This window comes from Saccostrea echinata, unplaced genomic scaffold, assembly GCF_033153115.1.
Source record: "Saccostrea echinata isolate AGI-Se365-2 ecotype Australia unplaced genomic scaffold, CSIRO_AGI_Sech_v1 ptg000076l, whole genome shotgun sequence".
NCBI lineage: Eukaryota > Metazoa > Mollusca > Bivalvia > Ostreida > Ostreidae > Saccostrea > Saccostrea echinata.
Genome location: NW_026889825.1, coordinates 86,039 through 108,990, shown reverse-complemented (window position 1 = coordinate 108,990; position 22,952 = coordinate 86,039). Strand labels below are relative to the sequence as shown.

Genomic DNA, 22,952 nt, shown 5'->3' with positions numbered 1-22,952 from the left:
TTTTATACCTTTCTCAACAAAATCATTATTTAGCTTAATTCAAAATATATTCAACCATTACATGATCAAACCACAACTGAATAAATAAACAAAACCAAAACATTTAAACATACTAAACAAAACAAAAAACAACAAATGATTACATGCACCTTTATGACAACAAATTCAGAAATGCATGTTGACTCACTCTAATTTTTCTGCGGATAAACAAAATAATTAAAATTCTGCAATTAAATTTCAAACGTAGTCACACTTAAGTTGTAAGTAAATAAAACATATGTACAAGAAATATATACTGCATCTTAATATAGATATGTCAAGTTACCTCTTGATGCATTACACAATGCATTCATCTTGCATACATGAAATTTAAATATACGTGTCTGCTCCAACATTTTTGCAAAACTGTGTGGTAGATCTTATATTTTAGTCAAGAAACACCTTTTCTATGTACAGCAATAGTTTCCTTATTTTGATAAAATATTTTTGGAATGTTGCATCATATATACATGTATTTTACATTTCTGGTACTGACAGACTTTTCAGCAACGTGTTAAGGTTATTCTGCAAAATCATTAACAGTTAATAATAATTTTTTTTTAAATTAGAACGAGACTTTTCGTAAGGCCAACTTTTTCCATTAAAAATACATTTATTGCCACAAATTTTCACCACATATGACATTTTGTCAAATCCATGTAAACAATTAAATAAATGCGATATGACGATGCATCAGTTCTGACCATGATACAATTTGGTGGAGACTGTGGTTTGATGAGGCACCATTTATTTATTTCAATGTTCAATTAAAGCATATATGTTTGAGTTCCTACTTTGCAGAATATTAACATCAGATGAAAAATGTATTTTATAATGCTGATAAAACACAACCAAATATGTCTCAATAACGAGTCTGATGCAAGAAAAAATTAAATAACTGAATTAATATACATCAAAAAATCATTTATCTTGATATTATCTTAGGATTTCGATAGCAGCTTAAAACCATCATATGTTTCAGATCTAAAAAAAAAAAAAAACATTCTTCAGACGTATCTCCTCAAAATTATAATTAATCTTAAAGCACATTTACAGCTGGAGCTTTCATGACCAAAACACTACTGAACACAAAAACCCATAAAATCCAAATAAACAAACAAAACAAAAACATGACTCTTTGACAACAAAAATAAGAAATACGGTATCGCATGAATGAGATGCATATTTACAAAGTCAAATGTTTCTTCCCATTAACAATCTGAAAGATAATTTGCATTCTGAAACTTGATTTCAGACGTGGTACCGGTTTCAATTAACTCTTACGTAAATAAAGCATATCAGAATTTTATACTGTATCTGAATGTAGATATGCCATGTTAGCTGTTTATTTATTATACATTGCATTCATCTTGCATATACGACATTTGAATAAATATACATGTTTGATCTATCTTTGCTATGAAATAGTGTGGTAGATCTTATATTGAAGCCTAAACATATTTTCCCATCTTTGGCAATGTTTTCCTTGTTTTAATAAAAGATTTTTTATAATGTCGACAGCAGAAATGTTTTACATTTCTGGCACTGATAAATTTTCTAGCAAAATGTTAAGGTTAATTGAGGTATTCAGGACATTAAAAGGTTTGTAGGACAAAAAAAAAACAGATATCGTACATGAAATGCGTCATGTCCAGTTAACAAGGGCATAGTTGTTCGATAAATGTGTCGTGTCACTATGACACTGTCCACTACTTAATTAGATCACACTGAGCTTGTTACCCTGTAACTGTGTAGACAATTAGTGTAACATTTTTTGGTCATTAACATAACTGGAATTAGCCTCGTTATAATATACAAGATACTCAGAACAATATTTTCGTGAAGCCCAATCCAACTTACGCTTACCTGTGGCATACCACACTTTTTTTGTAAATGAAGACTTAAAGGTTAATGATTTTACCAAAATGATAGGTCAAAATATTGAAATTTTATGTTCATTCGCAAATGGATTATCAAAGTCATAATATTACATAATATTTCAAAGCTTCTGAAATACATGTATCTGAGAAAATTAAATTCTGATACCAATTGGAGAAATAATATTCCAGATTATCAGTAAGTAGAAAACACATAGTTAACGATCGTTCATCATTTGGTGAGATATACAGTAAAATTGTGTTATTTTCGGCAAAAAATTTTCGTTCCAATATCTGTTATATATAACAAGATATGCATGCGGTTATTTGTTTGTTTGTTTATTTATTGTTTAACGTCCCTCTCGAGAATTTTTCATTCAATGGAGTCGCCACCACTTGCCGGTGGAGAGCTGCAAATTTTGACCTATACTCGACATTCAGGGCCATTGAGTAGAGAGGGATCTTTTTCGTGCCAGGACCTACTAAGACACGGGACCTCGGTTTATATGGTCTCATCCGAAGAACCGGTCTCCACGTCCACTCCTTACTCCGCGACTCTAGAGCGAACGCGCTAACCACTGCGCCATTTGAGAGATGAATATTATTAATGACTGGTAAACTTTGAGCAATTTTCTGTCTGCCAATCTTCTTTAATCACTTATCTGAAGACTCTGCGAATCTTCCAATCAAACTAAAATATAGCATATATTTTCCAATTTCAGAACCTCTAGAAACAACTAAATATATCACCTTAGATATGGTATCTTTATTGATGAACAGCAATTATATGAAACCAGGAATCTCTATCCAGAAGTCCATGAATACAATTTTATTACTTTGAACAGAAGGATCGATAATGCAATATTGAAATAAAAGCATTGATATTCCATGTAAAGAATTTCATTTCATGAATTATTCAATCAGAATTGGAACATTACACTATGCACTATGAAAAAAAGTTGGAGTCTTGTGAGGGTAAAATCTTAGTGCTTAAAAAATATAATCGCAATCTAGTATTTTAGCTTTACTTGTTGTTAGGGTAACCATTATTGTCTTTACATTGTTAAATTTCATTAATCTCAAACATTTATATGTTGTCTTCGGCACAAGGAAGTGGTCGGCCTTCTGAATTCTTATTGAAAATTTCCTCACGATTTCTCGCGAGAACACGCATAATTTATTTAGACAACCATGGCGACACACCCTCCCTAATGTGTCCCGTTTTACAAAATGATCAAAAATTTATTACAATTAAACTTGTCATTTAACGTTTCTAAAAAGAAATTTACAAATGAATGTTATTAATGTCTAGCAGAAGTAATAGTTGTTTTAGTCTTTTATTCAATTTCATTATTTGACTTTTTAAAACATTCAGTAAAACTTGTATGAAACGCATCAAACTGAATTTTTATTTTCAATTCATTTTTAAACTTAGATACAATGTATGTGTTCATTTCCTTCATAAATAACATTGTTTTGAACTGGAAATATTAAAAACGCTTCAATCGATATTGTGCTTCGTAGTGAAGAGTTAATGATGTTAACTCAAAATACAAGTTCTCCATCGAAATCATTCAATTTTGTTTTGTTTAACTATTCACTCGATCAATTTCAAAGTTTCAGAAAACTGAATGATGTGGGTCTACACAAGTCCACAATAGCAATAATTTTAAGCGAATGGTACAATTGTAATGATTTGAAGAAAAAAAATCTTCTTAACATTTCTCATTGGAGATAAATTTCATCAGAATTTAAAAGCATTTTAATCTAGTCTTCAGAACTGCAAGAAAAGTTGACTACTGCTTTGTACATTGTAATTTTACATGTCTTAAAATTGATGAAAATTCACTTCTTTAATATGAAATTCAAATTACTGAACAAATCCGTGACCTTCTTCGAAAATTTGAAAATAACGCCTTTTATACTTGAGCAAGTATGAACACTTGCATCACAAACAGATACCAAGTAACTGTCAGGCCCGTAGGAAGTAATTTCAGTTTTGGGTTGGCACAACCATTCATTTTAAGTGTTTGTGTGGAGGGGGGGGGGGGGTATCAACTACCAAAATTCCTTGACAAGCTAAAAAAAAGTCATCAGACGTTTTTATTGAGGGTTGGCACAAACATATAGTAGCTATGTTTTCTATAGTAATCTATACATCGGCAAAATTATTGGGGGCACCCCCCTCCCCCGGTTCCTACGGACATGCCACTACATATTTGACGTCACTGACTTGTTCAATTGCGTAGGGAAACAGAGGAGAGGATCAATCTATTTCATTTTTTTCAACATTGAAATACACGAACGTTAAAATAAAATATAATATTTTTGATTAGACGTTAAAGTACAACTTGTACAAGAATTACAGTCATTGATGATTTTGATAATATTTTGTATCTGTATTAACAAAGCCTTTAGTCATGTGACCAAGTTCTTTTTGTATCCTTTTCAAATCATAGTTCATTACAATGATCTGACAGTTATTCCAAAAAGTAGCCACTTTTAATCTTCAGCTTACACTTTCTTTATGAAAGAGTGATCGATCCTATGTAAATTGTTAGACTAATTTTGTCAATAGGTAAAATTATCAATTCTAATTTCTTAGTGAACTTTGAGGGCAATATCCCTGTTTTGAATTCGAGAAAAAAAATAATGTAAGATTTTTCTTCACAATCTCTTCAACCAAAAAATTATTAAGAGAAAAAGGTTCTACCAAATTAAAATGTACATTTTTTTATTCAGCGTTTTCAGTATGAAAAACTAATACAAATGATATTTTTAAAGGGACGTACATGTATCATATCAACTCAAGTTCATTATACAATGTATAAGGCAGGTGAGATTCAGAAAAGGTACATTCTAAAAATCTTTTTATTGTTTTTTTTTTCTTCGTTTAAACCGTGACATGTTATGAAACATACGGTATAGATCAAATGAAAGCTTGAAGAAAAAAATTCAAACATCAAGATCTTCTGCACAACGATCAATTATTTAGAGATAATTTTTACCGGAGAACGATTTGTCCCTATCTATGGCATGTAATCTCCATCTGACACGCTAATTTTAAAACATGCCTGTCAAATATGCTAGATACTAAATGAAAGAACATTAGAAAATGCATGCACACAAATGCCAAAGTTTTGTTTGAGATGCTATAACTATATTTCTTTATAGACGAATGTATAACTGACATGGATGGGATTTGGTCATTCAGGGCAAAGCAAAAACAAATCGTTAACTTGTTTGTAAATGTTTGTTTTACAGCTTTTTCATCGGTCTTCATTAGTGCGGCACACGGTTCCCGTCGCGTCCACATAACTTAAAGTCCCGGAAGGACCTTGACATTTGTAAGTCGAATAAACTATCAGTGATGGACAGCTATGTCGCGAGTGGCCAAATATAGAAGAAAAAGTTTATAAGAATCACACTAACTGAACAAAAAGTTGCTAAATATAAACATAGCCTACTGGACCAGGCAACATGAGGCTACTGAGCTGAAAACCTTAAATGAAAAAAACGTGAAGATAACGAACAGTGATCGATCTCAAAATATCTACAAAGGAACAAATCTGTGAATAGGGCATAAAACACTTAAAATGTAAGGTTAAAAAATACATAGAAGTCTCGAATTCGAGCTGTGAGACTTTCTAGAATATTTTCAAAAATGTTACAATGTATGATAAATATTCATGTATTTGAAATCGGAAGTCATTGATCAATTAATTAATTATATGTTGCACTCACCTTCTTGTAATGGTCTTAGTAAGATGAAGGCAACAGCAGATAATAACCCTGCCAAAATTAAAATTGTAATGATAACCATGGGAACGAGACACCGCTTCCGACTCATGCGCACACTGGAACGCAGAGGAACCGTAATTTTGTCAGCTTCCTTCGCAGCACGTTCTCGACTTAGGGTACTTTCCAAGGGCTTTTTGACGTGGAACGTCGAAGTAAAACCGTCATCAATATTGTTATTTAACATTTTGGAATGATGCACGTTCTTTGTATGTTTTCCATTCCTTATAGATACAGTTAATACCACTGCTGTTTCTGGATCATGGTCCCCGGGTTTTTTGCGGGATCGTCTCGTACTTTTCTCTCCATGTTGCCTTTTCCGTTTAGATTTTGACTCGTTGTGTATATTCTAAATGAAAATAAATTACACTGATTATCAAATGAAGAAATTACATGTAAGAACATGATACATTGTTTCTATAAATTCTTTCACAAAAACGTGAAAATAATATTTAGATAATGGTGTCGGGCAAATACATGCAAGAAAATGCTAATGATGATAATTTATGAGATTTTATCTTACAGGTTAAAAATCTTGCACATTAATTATTCCAAGATTGTAAATCAAGTTGAATGATACGTTTGATATAGAAAAAAATACTTTGTCATTGTTCCACACCAGAAAATGAACAAATATACCGCCCTTTAATAGTAAAATGGACATTTGTGGCTTTTTAAAGGAGTAAATCAAGTCAATATAAATCATACATATCTACTAAAAATTAAAAGATTTTTTTCCCAAACATATCTTACTTTCATTTAAAAAGCAGGCTTTTTAAATTAGCGGCTTTTGTGAGGATATCAATGTGCTAATTCATGAATACCATAAACAAGCATTCTGAAATTATTGCATTAGCAATACTAGTCCCCTACCGGCAAGTGTAATCTGGTTCCCGTTAAAAATTGAAAATGCCATAATTCCGTCAAAAATCAATGAAGCGGGGCGAAATGCAAACTTGATCTATAACTAATCAAGGTAAAGTCACATACCAAAAATCAGCTCAATATCTGAAAGCGTTTAGAAGAAAATTGCGGAAAACCCCTAAAAATTGAAAAGGCTGTAATTCCGTCAAAAATCAATGAAGCGGAACGAAATGCAAACTTGGTCTGTAACTCATCAAGATACACTCACATATTAAAAATCAGCTCAATATCTGCAAGCGTTTAGGAAAAAAGTGCGGAAAACCAAGTGGGACAGACTGACGGACAGACGGAGGGACAGACAGACAGACAGACGGACAGACTCAGAGGAAACCTATAGTCCCCTCCGGTTTCACTGGTAGGGGACTAATAAATCATTGATAAATACAACAAGCATTCTGAGAGAATTGCATTACCAATACTAGTCCCCTACCGGCAAGTGTAATCTGATTTGATTCCGCAAGTCTAATCGTTCCGCTTCAATGATTTTTGAAGGAATTACGGCCTTTTCAATTTTTAAGGGTTTTCCACAATTTTCTTCTAAATGCTTTCAGATATTGAGCCACTGATTTTTGGTATGTGACTTTACCTTGATTAGTTATAGATCAAGTTTGCATTTCGTACCGCTTCATTGATTTTTGACGGAATTATGGCATTTTCAATTCTTAACGGGAACCAGATTACACTTGCCGGTAGGGGACTAGTATTGCTAATGCAATACTCTCAGACTGCTTGTTTCTTTTGTTAACCGTGCACGAAGGTAGTATTTTAACATTTTGTATGTGAAAGATTCTCATATCAAATGTAGCTTCAACTATTATCTATTCTTCCTTGAAAGGTTCAAATTAGTTCCAACTGCAATTATAGATACGGATATACAGTGAAACTTGTCTTATTCGTATGTTGTATATATCGAAATCTTGCCTAATAGGAGGATTACATTTAGTCCCTTTTAGAACTTTCAATTGTTTGAAATGTTGTCTAATCAGGAATGTTATCTAATCCAGCCAATTTATATGGAACCAATGGTGTTCGGATTAAACAAGTTTTACTGTACAAGCTGTGTCAAATTCTCTCTCTCTCTCTCTCTCTCTCTCTCTCTCTCTCTCTCTCTCTCTCTCTCTGATCAAGGGCAATAGTTACTTGGCAAGAAAATTTTCTACAGTTTGAATTTTTTACACTTCGGGCTAAATTGTAAAATCCCTTTTCATCTTACCTGTTTGTATGAGTGTATATTCCTGTTAGCGTCATACATGTTGGCTACTATTCTTCTATTTAAACAAATCCATTGTTATTTACTGCTATTCAGCTCACTTTTTGTCCGTACAAAAAAACAATATTTTCTCAATTATTAGACCCAGCGTAAAAACCCACGTTGTTCTTTCACCACACAGAGAGAAACAAAATGGCGAAGATGAAGGTGGGTCATAAAGAAATGAAATGTTGACATTCGTTTTGACATATTGCCGATTGATGGAGGAGTTTCTCACTTTCCTTAAAACGTACTTCAAACATTCCCGGAGTTGTGAATTAAATGACGCATTTTTTTATTAGCCAAAATATCTTGTGCTTGATTAAGTATGGTCTTGTTCAATACTGTTTGACTGTTTTTTGAGTTTGAAATTCTCTTGGGTCAAACTCTCTAAAGTGTCCACCAGTGATAAAAATCCTCAAATGATACAATCTAATAATCGTTAGTTACTTTGTATCCATGAATGATATAACTGTATCATTTATAAACCACCATGTTAACATTTTATAATAGGACAGCCACAATATGTGATGATATTAATTTCAATGTCGTGTATATCAGTCTTTGGATGGCGATGTCATCCTACATTGTAAGTGATAAGAAATGTGTTCTAAATTCTCAGCCCACGAATGATAAAAATGATTTGAATGTATGTATCAAAAATGAATGCAAATTCATCAATAGTAGGCCTATCGGTGGCTTTCCTTTCAGCAGTGTTTACTACATTGCTTTATAAATCATTTTATTACATTTTCAACAGTGAAATACTGTGATTTATTTATTGAATAAAAGTGATATTCTCCCACAGTGTAAAAGGATACCAAAATGATATTCTCTCACAGTGTGAAAGGATATCACAGTAAATAAAAAATAATTTCTGGCCTGTCATAAGATAGAGATAGTAACTAAGCAATTTGATAGAGCTAAAACTGCAAATTCCTTCCCAAATATGTTGCTAAAATACATGCTATGTAATGTTTTCAATCACTCAACTGCTAAGCTATGACGTCTCAACCGCTCAACTATGACGTCAAGCCTGTGGCACTGTGTTAAGAAAAGACAGAGGCAAAGGGAAAATCAAAGAAAATGTAATAAACAGAAAATTCAATGTTTTGTAGATGAATTTGGAATTTGTTTCACTCGTGAGACAAGATTTTTTGATATTTTCACTCGTGCTTCGCACTCACCCGTGAAAATACCAAAAAATCGTGTCCCACTCGTGAAATAAATTCCATATTCATATACAAAACATTGAATATCCTCTATTTATTTCCTGTTTTCTGTTTGTTATTTTCATATAACAGAATAAACGCAATAAAAGAACTATAAAGCTAAAACATTTAATTATTTGAATGTTGCTTGTGTATGATAAACAGCTGTTTTAACTTTTCTGTATTATATACATACGTAATTAAGTTTGGATGAATACATGCGTAAGAAAAAAATAGGCAGTGTATACTTTATTGGGCTTTTAAAAAAAGTTCCATTAAAATGCAAATAATTAAAGAGAGAATTCTAATTAAACTTATAAATATGATATCATTCTATATAAAAGAACTATAATAATTGTAATTTTTTAAAGTATTCATGTTTATCGCTGAAGGACATTAAGAAATGACATTCCTTTATCCACTGGGCTCGAGAGTAAGAGAAGGATGGATGCAAAAATAATATCGATGAAATATTTTACTTAGTTTTGCTGTAAATATTTTTAAAAAAAATACTAGATTTTCACTATCTACTTCATGTTTATGTGCCAATAGTCATTTTTGAAATTCACTGCGCACAAATTCAAATGTAACAGGATCATTAAAGTTCTCCTTGATGAAACACCTATACATGTGTAATACGTAATCTCCAAGACAGGACAGAAGATATCTCATTTTACCACCATAGTGAAGTATTTTTGAACATCATCAGCAAAGGCAAAAGAGATTTTCAATCTCGATTCCAACAAATTTAAAACTAGATACTTAATTGAGCTTTAATGCATTTGGAATATAAGGAGTTTTTTTGTTTTTGTTTTTTTTTTTTTTTTTTGTTTTTTTTTTTTTTTGCCTAAATTACATGTAAGACAAGTCTATACATCGATCCAGATATTCTAAAAATGTTGTCATGGAAATCAAAGCCAAATTATCCCCATTTATCTATTATTTGAGTACACAGGTCAAACAGTGTTACAAGTAACCAAACCTGAGAAGCAATAAACAAGACAAGGTTTACATGTACCAGGTAGAAATAAAACAATTATCAGGAAAGACAGAAAATTATAATTTCATATACAGTGCGTCATTGGATAGTGAATATTTTTTACAAATTAACGCTTGTCTTTTTTATATCGTAAAGATAACAGTATTAAGGAAATGACAGATAAAACTGCCGTCAACGTGACCTCAAAATTACGATTTTTTTTATAGGAATATAGACACTTTTCTCTTTGCTTTTTCTGATGGGATGCAGATGGATGCCGACAATAACAATATCTGTACGTGAAGAGCCATATTTTGCTTCCCAAGTTCAAAGTTTCCGATTTACAATATGAAGAAGAAGGGATGGTTTCAATAAAAATCCGGTCCTGTGGTTTTTCAAAATTTTAAAATTGTTTTGAGAAATGCTTTTTGAACTGTTCAAAGGCCATGAAGTAAGAATTTTATATTACAATCATGACCTACTAAGTACCAACTGTGACGTATAAACTTGTGCATTTCCATATATTTTCTTAAAAAGTTGCAAAAGACATCAATTTTCAGTGGAATTCTCTAAAACCGTTAATTGTTTAGGCTTTCTCTGTTTCCAGAAACTGAAAGGTCCTCCCCTATGATACGTTCTTTACTGATTAACACATTCAAAAATAAGCCAAAGCCAAAACCGTACCTACTTCTTTACTTTGTTGGTTTTAAATACACATTTACAATACGCAGTTTTGCCCTATTGAAAATTTTATAATCAATACATGATTAATTTTTTTGTAAATCTACAATTTGACACAAGGCTGAAAAGTCATGAAGAAAAATCGACTTTGCGCTTTCTCCCTTTAAAAGAAATGCATTTGTCTTTTCTTTTTTTTTTTTTTTTTACCTGTAACATTGACCCAAGTAAGGTTAGTGAGCAGCACTTAACTATTTACCTATATTTAGTTATCATTTAATTGAAAGATTTCCCATGACAGACTTTAAAATGAGAATTTTTTTTTTTTTTTTTTTTTGCTTCTACATATATTTGGGTAATGAATTGAAAGGAAAACAGGTGCCAATTTTATTTTTTAAAAAAGCAAAACAAACAGAATACCTAAAGCATTACACTTGATAAACATACGAGATTCAAAGATTCAAAACAGCATTGAGATGCCTTTTCTCTAACTAAAAATATAAAGTACTCAACAGGTTTATACCATATACCATGATTTTTTTTTTTTTTTGGGGGGGGGGGGAGTGGGCTGGGTTGGGGTGGGTTATTAGTTCGTTCCTAATGTACGTGGCTTGAATACAGTTTGAAAGCATTTGGAAACAAAAGATACAATACATGTTTTATGAACTCAAAAAATTCATTTGCAATTCATAACCAAGTGATTAATTATTCATACCAATTTCTGATTTTGTTAAACCATAATAAATTATATTTTTCACAGCTCTTCTTCTAGTGAAGAAGAAAAAGCATTGAAATGGTCATAAAAATGTCCATGCAAAAGCAGTATACTTTTTAACATCCATTTTATTGGCGTACTGAACTTTTCAAATTTAATTTAAGATACATCATGTCAAAGGTTAATGACCTATGGGTGAAACCATTCAAGGGATATGGATTTCATCCTCGTTTTTGTTTTTCGTGTTTAATAATTGTAGATCTCTCTCTCTCTCTCTCTCTCTCTCTCTCTCTCTCTCCTCTAATGTCTCTGTTCTTCTCCCTCTTTTTATAATTTTTTTCTAAAATTGAAAATAAAATACTTTTTTAATAATTACCATAAATTTCAGTTATATTCCCTTCATTTCATTATGGGATATTCAAGATTACTCCCAAACATGATACGATTAACCGCATATCTGTACTTTTTGCAAAAAAATCCTAGACACTAATGACGATAAACGTCTGTAAAAAAAAATCTTCACATATTTTATTAAAACAAAATAATGTAATGCATAACCTGTTAATTGAAGGTAATTAGAACCCAATTAAATTCATTGAACCTCTGATCCCAATATTTTCTTCCCATAAATAATGTGCTGGAATATAGTGTTGGACGCCATTTTTGAAATGAAAAAATGCAAATAACTAAAGTATGATTGATGAATAAAAGTAATTATATTATTTCCCGAAAAATATAATTCAAACGGACAAACGCAGTTATATCTTAGTAGGCCCACTTCAGGAGGTCTGCCTTGATATTCCTGTCGGTAGTTAGCGAGAAACACCCACCCCCCTTACCTTACCCCTTTTATTCAAGGACCAGGCTCCAGAGCCATTAAGCTTAGATAAACTCACTTTTGGTCGCAGTTTCACTTTTACTAAAGGAATGTATAAGACAAAAGTGGAGCCTGATTCAAAGAACATAGAATACATTTTTCAATAACTTTAACCTTTATATTAACAGTATCACATATATGAATATATCTGATAGATATGACTTTCAGTGATATATAAATTCTAAAACATTCGTATTGGAATCTCTCACCTTTCTATGTTCTACGGGAATAAGCGGCAATTCCCGGTTACTGTAATTTGGAGACAGTTTTAAATGTAATGGAGATTTTGGTTGTGAACGATCACTACAGGATCGAACACTCCCAGAGTGTACACAACCATCCGCTTCCACGGGTATCGGGGGTAAAGCCCTACCCTGGTTCGCAGACACTGGGGGCACGTACTGAACGTCACTGACAATAGAGGATGAAGTATAGCTGGGACTCGTAGGATGAGAACAAGGCGGGCGGGAACCGGAAGTACTTCTCCAAGAACCGGAGGTTGATATTCTTCCAGTCGCTGTTTGAATGTTTTCTAGGTCTTGCAGTTTAAATGTGTCTTCTGGAAATACCATTCCTTGCTTTCGTTTTCGAGTGTCCTGTGTTTGCTGAGGGCAGTATCCATAATGCTTATCCTCCCTTGGTCTCCCTGGGTAGTCGGGTTCGATTCCATCAAAATAGGTCGCCCAATTAGGCGTCCCCATTTTTATCGTTAATTAAAACTCCAATTCAGAAGTCAACCATCGAAGAAAAGCGTGAAGTACTGGATATCCATCAACTTATAAGAGAATGTAAAATTTATTTCATTCAGTGTCTATCAGCATCTGACACAGATTATTAATAAAAACCCTAACAAGATCAAACTATGTTCAATATTCACCGATAAATCCACATAGAATATAATCCTTTCATAAGAAACATATACTATAATTCAAAAAAAGGTCCCACAGAGAGAAAAACCTTGTTAATTTCACTATACGACTTTGAATTAATATGAAGAACCCAGGTCAACGCTTCTTTCTTACGACTGTCGTTTTGAAATTTCGTGATTCTCACTTTGCATAAATTGCAAGGTATTACGTTCATTGGCGTGTGTTTCTGTCCAGCCTTAATGGTTCCGCTTCAATGACCCAGCACTACCTGTGCCGTTTTTGTTGTTTTACCTTGCGATTAATTAATGTCTCTCTCGTCCATCAACACCGCAAGATCGTGTGTTGAACTTTAATTAATATTCTTTTTCACACGTGTTAAATGAATTGTGACGCAAAAAACGAGCTTTTTCGCAGGTTTCATACTGTATACCATTTTTCAATATTGTTTACATACATGTTGCAAGTAAAACAATTAATTATGATAATTAATTTATTTACCTGTATTGCGGGATTGCATTGGGTAAGATTTCATCTTGAATATTATATCACATTTTATATTTTATGACGACGCCTACGTGTTGGACAAAAATATGACACTTAATTATGTGTTTATTTTGACATAAAGCACTTTGATCGCAATATTGCGAGGACTTTTTTAGGTGTCCAACATATGTTATTTTATATGCAAAAGGAGCGGATACTAGACAGTTTTACATAATATCTCCTTAAAATATATACACAGTAAATGTAATGATAATTAATGAATTTCTTGAAATACACTGTAGATATTAAATAGTATTTAGAAGTAAAACTAGAGAAACTGTAAACGAGCTCACAAAGTTAAGCATGCTCCTCCACTCCCTTTCTTCCAGAAACCTCCATTAACTTTCATATTGATAAATTCACTGTGAATCAGATTCAGAACACATTTTCAGATAATAAACGGTTATGTAAGGTATGGGTTATCAATTTATCATCATTAGAAACTTCACACTTTTATTTTTTACAATTAATTTAGTAGTTATCCAACTTACCCAAACTCGGCGTTATAACACACTCTCAGTTTTAGTCTAATATGTAATAAGGTACAACTGAAAAGTCTTTCTGCACTTGACATTGAACATAACCTTCTAATATTAGATACAGACAACGGAAAACCTTTAGGTCATAAGTAATTTGGTGAGAACTCTTAGCTTCCAATGTTACTTTTCTGGAAAATTATGGCACTACCACAAACTTTACATTTCTTCTCGCCATTAACTTTGAACTTTTCTAAATAACATTGAAATTTTACAAAAACATATTTTCAGGTCATTGGAATTCTGTGTATGAAATATGTGGAGATAACGAACAGTATTCGAGTTCAAAAGTCCATTAAACATTACAAGATAGGAGCTGAGCAAACACGGACCTCTAAGACATCAGAGGTCGGATCAGGTGCCATAGAGGAGTGAGCATCCCCTGCCGACCGGTCACACCCGCCATGTGCTCCTTGTCATGATCGGGAAATAACGGAAAAATCCGTCGACAATTCAGTGTGTAAATAATGGCCTAACAATTAGTATGAAAAAAGTCAGTCAGCATTTGATTTAATGATAGATTGTATTTGCTGACTAGGTCATTATATCGACCATAGAACTTACGAAATGATGACTTCAAACGAGACTGCTGTCTGCTGATATTCTTGTTTCATCAACTTGTTTGTCAATAACTTACCTCGTTTTAGAAATTGTTCATACGTAGAGCATGCTCTGGTGTAACCAATCAACTGAGAGATATAAACTCTGTATGCAGGTGATAAGGATATATTGCTGCATAGGTAAGGGAAGCTGACGATTTAAAAGTTCAAGTCATCACGTTTATCATAAAGGTTTCTTGTTAGATTACCATTAACGTCTTTTTCTAAAAAAAAATATCCAAATATCGTGTCTACATAAGAATGGAAATAACCATTGTTAATTGACAATACGTCGTCGATATACATAAATGTCGAGTTGAAGGCCACAATAAGTGTTTTCTTCTTTTCTCGTAATAATGTAATGTATCAAAGTAGATTCTCGTGTTTCTGTTGAAAAGTTATTACCATTGCACAAAATATTATCTGCCCCTACCTTAAACCTACTCAAAAGATAAAATGTCAAGGTCATGACACATCCATTGGTCAAAATAGAGTTTCTGCACCATTTTGCAAGTTCAAGTCAAGGCCCACTACGCTCCTCAGAAACCCTTTGCTGATTTCGCCACTTTAACTGCTCGACACTTGCGACACTTTCTGAATGCACTAAACGTTAACCAATCATATATTAACAGTTTCAAAGTGCAGTGCAGAGGTGTACTGAAAACAGATATAAAAGAAATACAGCAACAGTAGACTAGTTTTAGGCAAATATACATGCAGATGAAGGGAGGACAGTTTGTACAGTGTATCTCTGGGTGCAAGAAAGCTAGTGGCAATCCGATTGTATATGAACGTCCGTCTTGTTTAGCCACTCGCTTCTTCGCCCCAAATGCAAGGGATCGGCATCATTATCAGGTTGGACTTATCATTGTAAGAAAGAAGGAAAGCGACCTGAGAAGTTGAGGGGAACAAAAAGAGGGAGCATGAATGAGAGTAGAAGATCCGTTAGATCCCTGGGTGTATTGATAACTGGTGATAATGAAGACATGTACATAGCCAGCAGTCTCTTCAACAGTGTTGGACTTCTTGTGAAGGTTATTGCATCTGGTTCTAAGAAAGAATAAATCAAGTTCTTGAACGTAGAGGTTAAATCCACCTTACTGAATTTATGCTCTATAATTTTATAAGTTTACAATGAATATGTTTAACGTGACAGAAAGTTTCAAGCATTAACTTTTTCTCTTAGTAGTATTTTTTTTTATACCTTTCTTAAACTATCTGACCGCCAGACCACACATGAAGCAATTCATTACGGAGGTATTTCCAAATACACATGTACGTGTAATTTGACGGAGTCTGTAACAACTTCAAACTCAGCGGTTACCGATTTGCATCAACCTCCATGATAGATGTACTGTACAATAACACATCAAACGTACCCAGTTATTACGAAGAAAAACAACAAAACCACTGACAACTGTGTTTAACCTTTATTTTGTCTATCATGTTTCCCTCTGACGCAAAATATTAATCAATTTGGTGAAACGCCTATCAAGGAGTGAAAATATTCTCCTTTACAGGCCACATAATTTTGTTTCGCCATATATTTATGCAATTACTTGCAATTACTTTGCATAATTTCTTCTGCAAATGTTGATTATAAAAAGAAATTAAACAAGAGGCCCTTGAGCCTTGAGCCACAGCACTTTTATTATGCACCACTCTTTTCCTGAAAAATTGAATTTGTACATTTAGATAAATTAAACCCTTTTCTGTGGTAACCATATGAATGTCCATGTATGATTTCAACAATTTGAATTTATAGTATATCCAGGCTTGATGTTAACTTCTTGTTCTTGTAAATGTCTATATTTTTTGCCAATTTTTTTTTTACCCCAATTGTTTCAAATTATTGCACAGGGGTCATAATTTGGAAAAAAAGGAAAGGTAAACTACATGAGGAATCTGCTTACTAGCATCTCCTAGTAATAACGGCTGTGATGTTCTTATAGGAAACTTTTCATGTTTTTTTTTTCTGTATTTATATTTAACACCCTATTATGGCTTATTTCTGCCCCTATGATAATTTGAACTTCATTCTACACAATAGAAAACACCCGAGTCTTCTCTAGACCAATGGTTCTTAAGAAGATGATTTAAATGAATGCATTTTCTCTCTTTTGAAAGAGGGCACGGCTTTTTATCTGAACAAACTTCAATTCCCTTCACCCAACGAAACTTTGAAGCAATTTTGGTTGAAATGTTTCGTTATTTATCGGGAAGAAGCTGAAAATGTGAAAGTTTACAAAGGATGCAAAAAGATAGGCAGACGGACACCGGAAATGATCTCTATCAGAAAAACTAATTAATGTCTTGACTCAGATGAGCTTAAAAAACTAAGTTATTGTAATTTGTTAAAATGCAAGCTGAAACACAATGAATTAAAGTGATACCAAAAGTAAGTTAATTCAACTTTTCTGTCGTGGGATTATGCAGACAAAATAAGAAATAACAAAATAAAATAACAACAAATGTGTTCTTATAAAGCAATGTGTTCTTATAGAACAAATAAAACCAGATAACATTAATACATGTATAATACCCAGTGTTTACTCAAATTAGCGCCCGAGATATATTTCCATTTGACGCTCTGTGTATGTAAACGTCATGCATGCATATTTCAAAGGAAGCACTTTTTAGTTTCAAAATTCTGTTTCCTTTCCTCTTCTTGTGTAATTTAAATGTTGAACGTTTACCCATATTAAAAAAAGTCTTTTCCTTGGTTACTTAAGAACTTCTTTTTATTGGCTACTTGAGAATGTTCTTTTTATTGGTAACTTGTGAATGATCTTTTCATTGATTACTTGTGGATAGTATTTTTAGAAGACTTTGGAGACATTTTATTGGTCACAGGAGCCTTATGCTCCGCCTCCCAGGCCAGCTGGCGCTGCTTCTCTTTTTGTCTTTCCTTTTCAGCTGCCTGAAATTTGAACATAAAAAAATGTTGTAGAATTTATGTTTTAAAAGGGGGGGGGGGGGTTGCACAAATTCCCTCTTCCTAACCAAGATCTAAATGTTTACAGAAAAAAGTCATATAGTGCATTTAATAATTTTTTTAATAATTTCTTGTTATATTTTGTTTAACTTGATCATATGGTTGCTGTAGGAATGACAATACCGATCTGAGTCATGCCTGCACGCGCTTTATCCAGTAATGTACAAGATACAATTATTCTCTTTCTTCAAATGTCTTAAGTTGGCCACTTTAATAATTTTTATCATGTTTTATCGTTGCATTTGTTTTAAATTCAACAATAAAAACATAAACTATCCCCACCTCTTCCTTCATTTTGTTGACCATGTACTCCACTTGAATACGTAAAATCTCTACTTTTCGTTCATTAGAGTCCTCTTCGTTTTGTAGACTGAGGGCTCGATTCAGGGGGAAGAAATCATAAATATGTCTCTCTAGCTGGTTGTAAACAAACAACTCCAGAGCGGAGAAATCGTTAGGACGTGTTTCTGTCAGGTGGATGAAGAAAAACAGGTAGGACCACTGGTGGTGCTCTGTTTTCACGTGTTTCTCAAAACCCTGAAATCATTCCGTAAAAATTCTGTTTTACATTCACTTTAGTACAATGGGAAAAATGTTGGGCTTCCAAAAAGGTACCATTTATCCCTTTTCTTAGATAAAATCTATCTCCACTATCCGAATAAATCAAGCACAGTTATATAAGAAATAATTTACAATTTTTTTTTCATTTTCATGTTGATCAAACAAATCACAGAAACGATTGAATAAATAAACAAACAAAGTAATTTGATATTGTACAAGGGAAGTCTTATCATTTTAAGGTATCCTACCCATATTAGGACCTTATTTTCTAACCTTAAATATCCATCATGTGTAAAATATTCTATTATTAATTCAAAGCATTTTAGAGTAGAAGAAAGTATACCAAGAGAAATTTTCAAAAATATAATTACCTAAGGAGTAATTACATGTAATCAATGTAGGTATTACTAAGGTCTATGGGGACAATCAATGTTTATGAAAATGAAAAATATTGATAAATGCTGTGATGGAAAGTTGTATTGATTGAAGACTAAATTTTTACCAGATAGATTTTTTCAGAATTGATTTTTATCGATCGAAAGCAAAGGGAGAGACAAAGGACAGGACAAGGTCATTAATAAGGGAACATTCTGCTCTTACTTACTGATAATAAAACATATAAAAATATGTCTGAATAACTAAGAATTCAGCCCACACTTATCTATTATGCATTACTGCACATTCATCGATTCTGAGGCTATTATGGGTCGGATATCTTAAACGATACGTAACGGAACATTTTAGTTTCTGTTTAGAACGAATCAAAATTCTTTCATAAACATTGGTAAAAAAAAAAACATCGTATAGAAAAAGGAAATATTTGTTAACAACGGAACCATTTCTTTGTACAGCACAGAATAACATGATTCTCAGGCATTGCTATCGAGGGACCATGATTATTTTTATCTGAAGTAAAGCAAGGTTTGGGTTTCGAACATTTACGCAAGTTGTCAAGATATATGTTCAATAAACTTCAAAGCAGTTTTACAAAGATAGCAATAACAACGATTAAACAACAACATAATTATAAAATACAACAGCTATAAAAATCTTCCCTTTTTTATGCTTTTTCTTTGATGCTGCTATTATATGGTATAGCAACTACAAAATGTGACGCACTAACAAACTATTCTTAGAGCTTGCAAGTTTTCAAAACACATTCTTTATAATGTCGTTTTTAAAAATAATCTATAACCATTGTAAGTATTTTACTTATAGTATTTTAGTTTTAAAATATTTAAACTTTCATAGTATGAGTTTAATCGTCATTCTCACCCCGCCATGTCTCTCAAAATCATAGGATTCTCTGCTGCAAATGAAGCAGTTATTCATCATATCTTTGTCAATTTCCCACTGAAAAAAAGATGAATTATCATAAAAATAACGATGACTGACTTCTGGTGTTAAAGTCAAACAATCGCCTGGTAGGGTCGTTAGAATTTGTTACAAAATTGCTATTATATAACCTGGTGTGTGTTTGTATAAAAAGAGAGAGAGAGAGATGGTCATACCTTGGCATCTCGAAGCTGTGAGAACGTGTCCACTATGATACCAAAGATAATATTCAGCCCAATAGTGGTGATAAGAATGAAGAATGTGACATCAAATATCGTCACTTTGATGACGTCAGTATAGTCAGAGGTCATAATACCTTCAAAGGTCTGAAAAAGGTCAAATAAAAGTTAATTTAGCAAATTTAATACATAAATAAATTGCCTACTCAAGGCATTTCCTTCTTCATTATCAATTTCATATATAACATGTATATTTGCAGTAGTGCACTTCGCTGAGTTTATGCATTTGTTTCTTACAAAGATTCCTAAGTTATATTGTGATTTCGTATAATTGTTCATTACGATAAAAAAAGAATACAACAAATATAAACCGTATAAGGTGTGTCAACAAAGCCATGATGAATCATAGTGATAAAACACTGGTAAACAGTTCGACAATGTCGTCCGGCTGATTCTTGGAAGAATGACTCCCGCAACACAGCAAAGGCCACCAAGGAGTAGCAGAAAAAAATAGCCAAGCCAAGGAGGGCAACCATTAACAAAGATTTACCTGAAATACATTAAATTATTTCATCTTAAGTAAATTATAACAAACACTGTTCTTGGTGTATGAAACCAGAGCTTCTAAGTACTTGGAAAAATGCCAATTTAAAAAAGTTACTGGGTTTTCAAGGGTATCATATTTGAACAAATCGAAAATGGAAGAATAAAGGATAAATTAAAAATGCATAAAATAAACTAGAACCAGATATTAACCGATTTTCTGGAAACTTTTTCTCGGACACAAAGATATCATGCAAGCAGAATGTACTTAGCATTACATATCATAAATATAATTGCTCACCATTGGTGGTAACTGCCTGTCGGACCCTCTTTAGGAGCTGATTTAATTCAGCTAAATGGAGCAAGTGGAAGGAAAAGAAATACCCATAATAAACTGTACCTAGAACGGAGCACACGAAAAACAGCTGAAAGTAGAGAATTAGTGCAAATTATTATTTGATGCGGTGAAAAGGAACTAAAAATGTTATCTTTGAAAGAAAATATTTAGATACATATTTTCCAAAAATAATGGAGTAAGTATATCTTAATCTCTTCTCAACAAAGAAATTAACAGCAAGTACATTTACTTATTTAAAAAAGGAAGTACAGTTATTTGATTTATTGATAGTTATATTAATTTCAGTTACATACTCTAAAAAAGAAATATGCATTATATTTCAAATTTTCCCATAAGTAATTGTTAAATGATGTGTAGCTAGTTCTTTCATGGATCGAAAAGATGATTATATAATTAAAGTGACAAGTTAATATTTTTCTTACAAAATAATAAATTGTGTATATGTTGTAAATTTCAAATTCTAGATGTGATTGGTCCGATTTCTTTTCATGCCACGATCTGACGTCATCATCGTCGCCATCTTCACGATTAGACGACCTGAAATAGATGGGGAAATCACAAAATAGGATTTGCATAAAGCGTGTTTTATTTCATTATCTTTAATCATACTCAAGAGGGCTGCTTCCCTAATTCAATTTTATATTAGACACAAAGTTTAAAGTACTCACAATTTCTTTTTGAGCCAATTGTATGGAGGGAACGTTGGCTGGTTAGAAATTAAAAATGTCACCAACATACTTAAGCTAAGAAAGTTGTGTATTCCTCCGCACACATACAAAAACAGATAGTATGTACTGCTATCTATGGTGAACTCAGGGACTATGCTAAAAAACAAGAGAAATTGAAGTTAAGATTTCCTTTTCCGTCAAAATATAATTGTCATTCAATGGAATGTAAAGAGTTACCTCCCCGTGTTCGAGGTTCCATCCGCGTTTTTGGGGTCTCTCCATGTCACCATGATGACGCAGCTAATGATGAAACTCAAAAAGAGCACGATATAGTTCATGGGAAGCCTAGAATTAACAACTACAGGTATGGAAGATGGAAAGTTTAAATATCATGGTATAATTTTTTAGAAAATGAAAAAATGTGACATTAAATTAAAACAATCGTCACTTTCCTCATTTTAATCTGAAAAATCTCTAGCTTTTATTTACACTGACCACATTTTAAGTAATATCCTTCCGACAATGTTGGAGTGGATCTTTCGTTGATATTTGATGTCCTGGATGATATCACTGGCCCAATCCATGAAATCTCTAATTTTGTTACTTGGGGAGGTTCTGTCAACCTCGTATTTAAACTTTTCTTTGATCTCTTCTCTTAACACGTTCTGAAGCAATGAGAATTATTTTAAATGTATATGTGCTATTTGCATAAAGCAGTTTTATTATCAATAATGATAACGTCAGATTCAAAATCAATGTTATTTTCAATAAAAACCTTTTGGATTTGAAATTAAAGAGTACCTTCTGTCAAAGAGTAGTTCTAGATTTTAAATTGGATATATTGATAAGACGGAGAATGTATTTATATTGCAAAAGTATAGTTAACATAAAACAGTAACAATACTCATAACCTGTGATTTAAAATCAATGTTCTTTGTACCAAAACCCTTGTTAAAATTGTTATTTATCATCCATCTTTTATTTTTTTTTTTTTAAAGAGTAGTTCTAGATTTAAAATAAGAAATAGAGGATATTCTATGTTTTGTAGCTGGATATGGAATTTATTTCACTAGAGGGACAGGATTTTTTTAATATTTTCACGAGTGCGAAGCAAGAGTGAAAATATAAAATAAAATTCTGTCTCAAGAGTGAAATAAAGTCTATATTCAACTACACAACATTGAGTTTTCTGTTTATTACTATTTCGTTGATTTTCCCTCTGCCTCTGTCTTTTCTTAACACAGTGTCATAGGCTGTGACGTCATAGTTGAGCGGTTGAGACATTATAGCTCAGCAATTGTGAGGTTTAGAACATTGTGACATGAATTTAGCAACATATTTGGGAAGAAATTGGCAATTATAGTCTCAATTAAGACGGTTTAGTTATTATATCTATCTTATAATAGGCCAGAAATTATT

General features: G+C 32.6%; 2 protein-coding genes across 2 annotated transcripts in view; both read right to left on the bottom strand.

Annotated features, from left to right (window-relative positions):
* The window catches only part of LOC133176554 (uncharacterized), a 29,975-nt gene extending 16,746 nt beyond the window's left edge, over nucleotides 1–13,229 (bottom strand). Inside the window, exons 1-2 of the mRNA XM_061311669.1 lie at nucleotides 12,557–13,229; nucleotides 5,661–6,063 (exon numbers count right to left, since the gene is read on the bottom strand). Of these exons, the coding sequence (XP_061167653.1) occupies nucleotides 5,661–6,063; nucleotides 12,557–13,048 (895 nt within the window). The 5' untranslated portion in view covers nucleotides 13,049–13,229. The remainder of the gene's footprint in view (nucleotides 1–5,660; nucleotides 6,064–12,556) is intronic.
* A 4,263-nt stretch (nucleotides 13,230–17,492) lies between these two features.
* Nucleotides 17,493–22,952, bottom strand: part of LOC133176534 (inositol 1,4,5-trisphosphate receptor type 1-like) — a 41,293-nt gene continuing 35,833 nt past the window's right edge. The window contains 10 exon segments of the mRNA XM_061311650.1: nucleotides 17,493–17,814; nucleotides 18,172–18,426; nucleotides 19,726–19,803; nucleotides 19,962–20,111; nucleotides 20,336–20,514; nucleotides 20,809–20,932; nucleotides 21,288–21,402; nucleotides 21,534–21,689; nucleotides 21,771–21,878; nucleotides 22,029–22,198. Of these exon segments, the coding sequence (XP_061167634.1) occupies nucleotides 17,695–17,814; nucleotides 18,172–18,426; nucleotides 19,726–19,803; nucleotides 19,962–20,111; nucleotides 20,336–20,514; nucleotides 20,809–20,932; nucleotides 21,288–21,402; nucleotides 21,534–21,689; nucleotides 21,771–21,878; nucleotides 22,029–22,198 (1,455 nt within the window). The 3' untranslated portion in view covers nucleotides 17,493–17,694.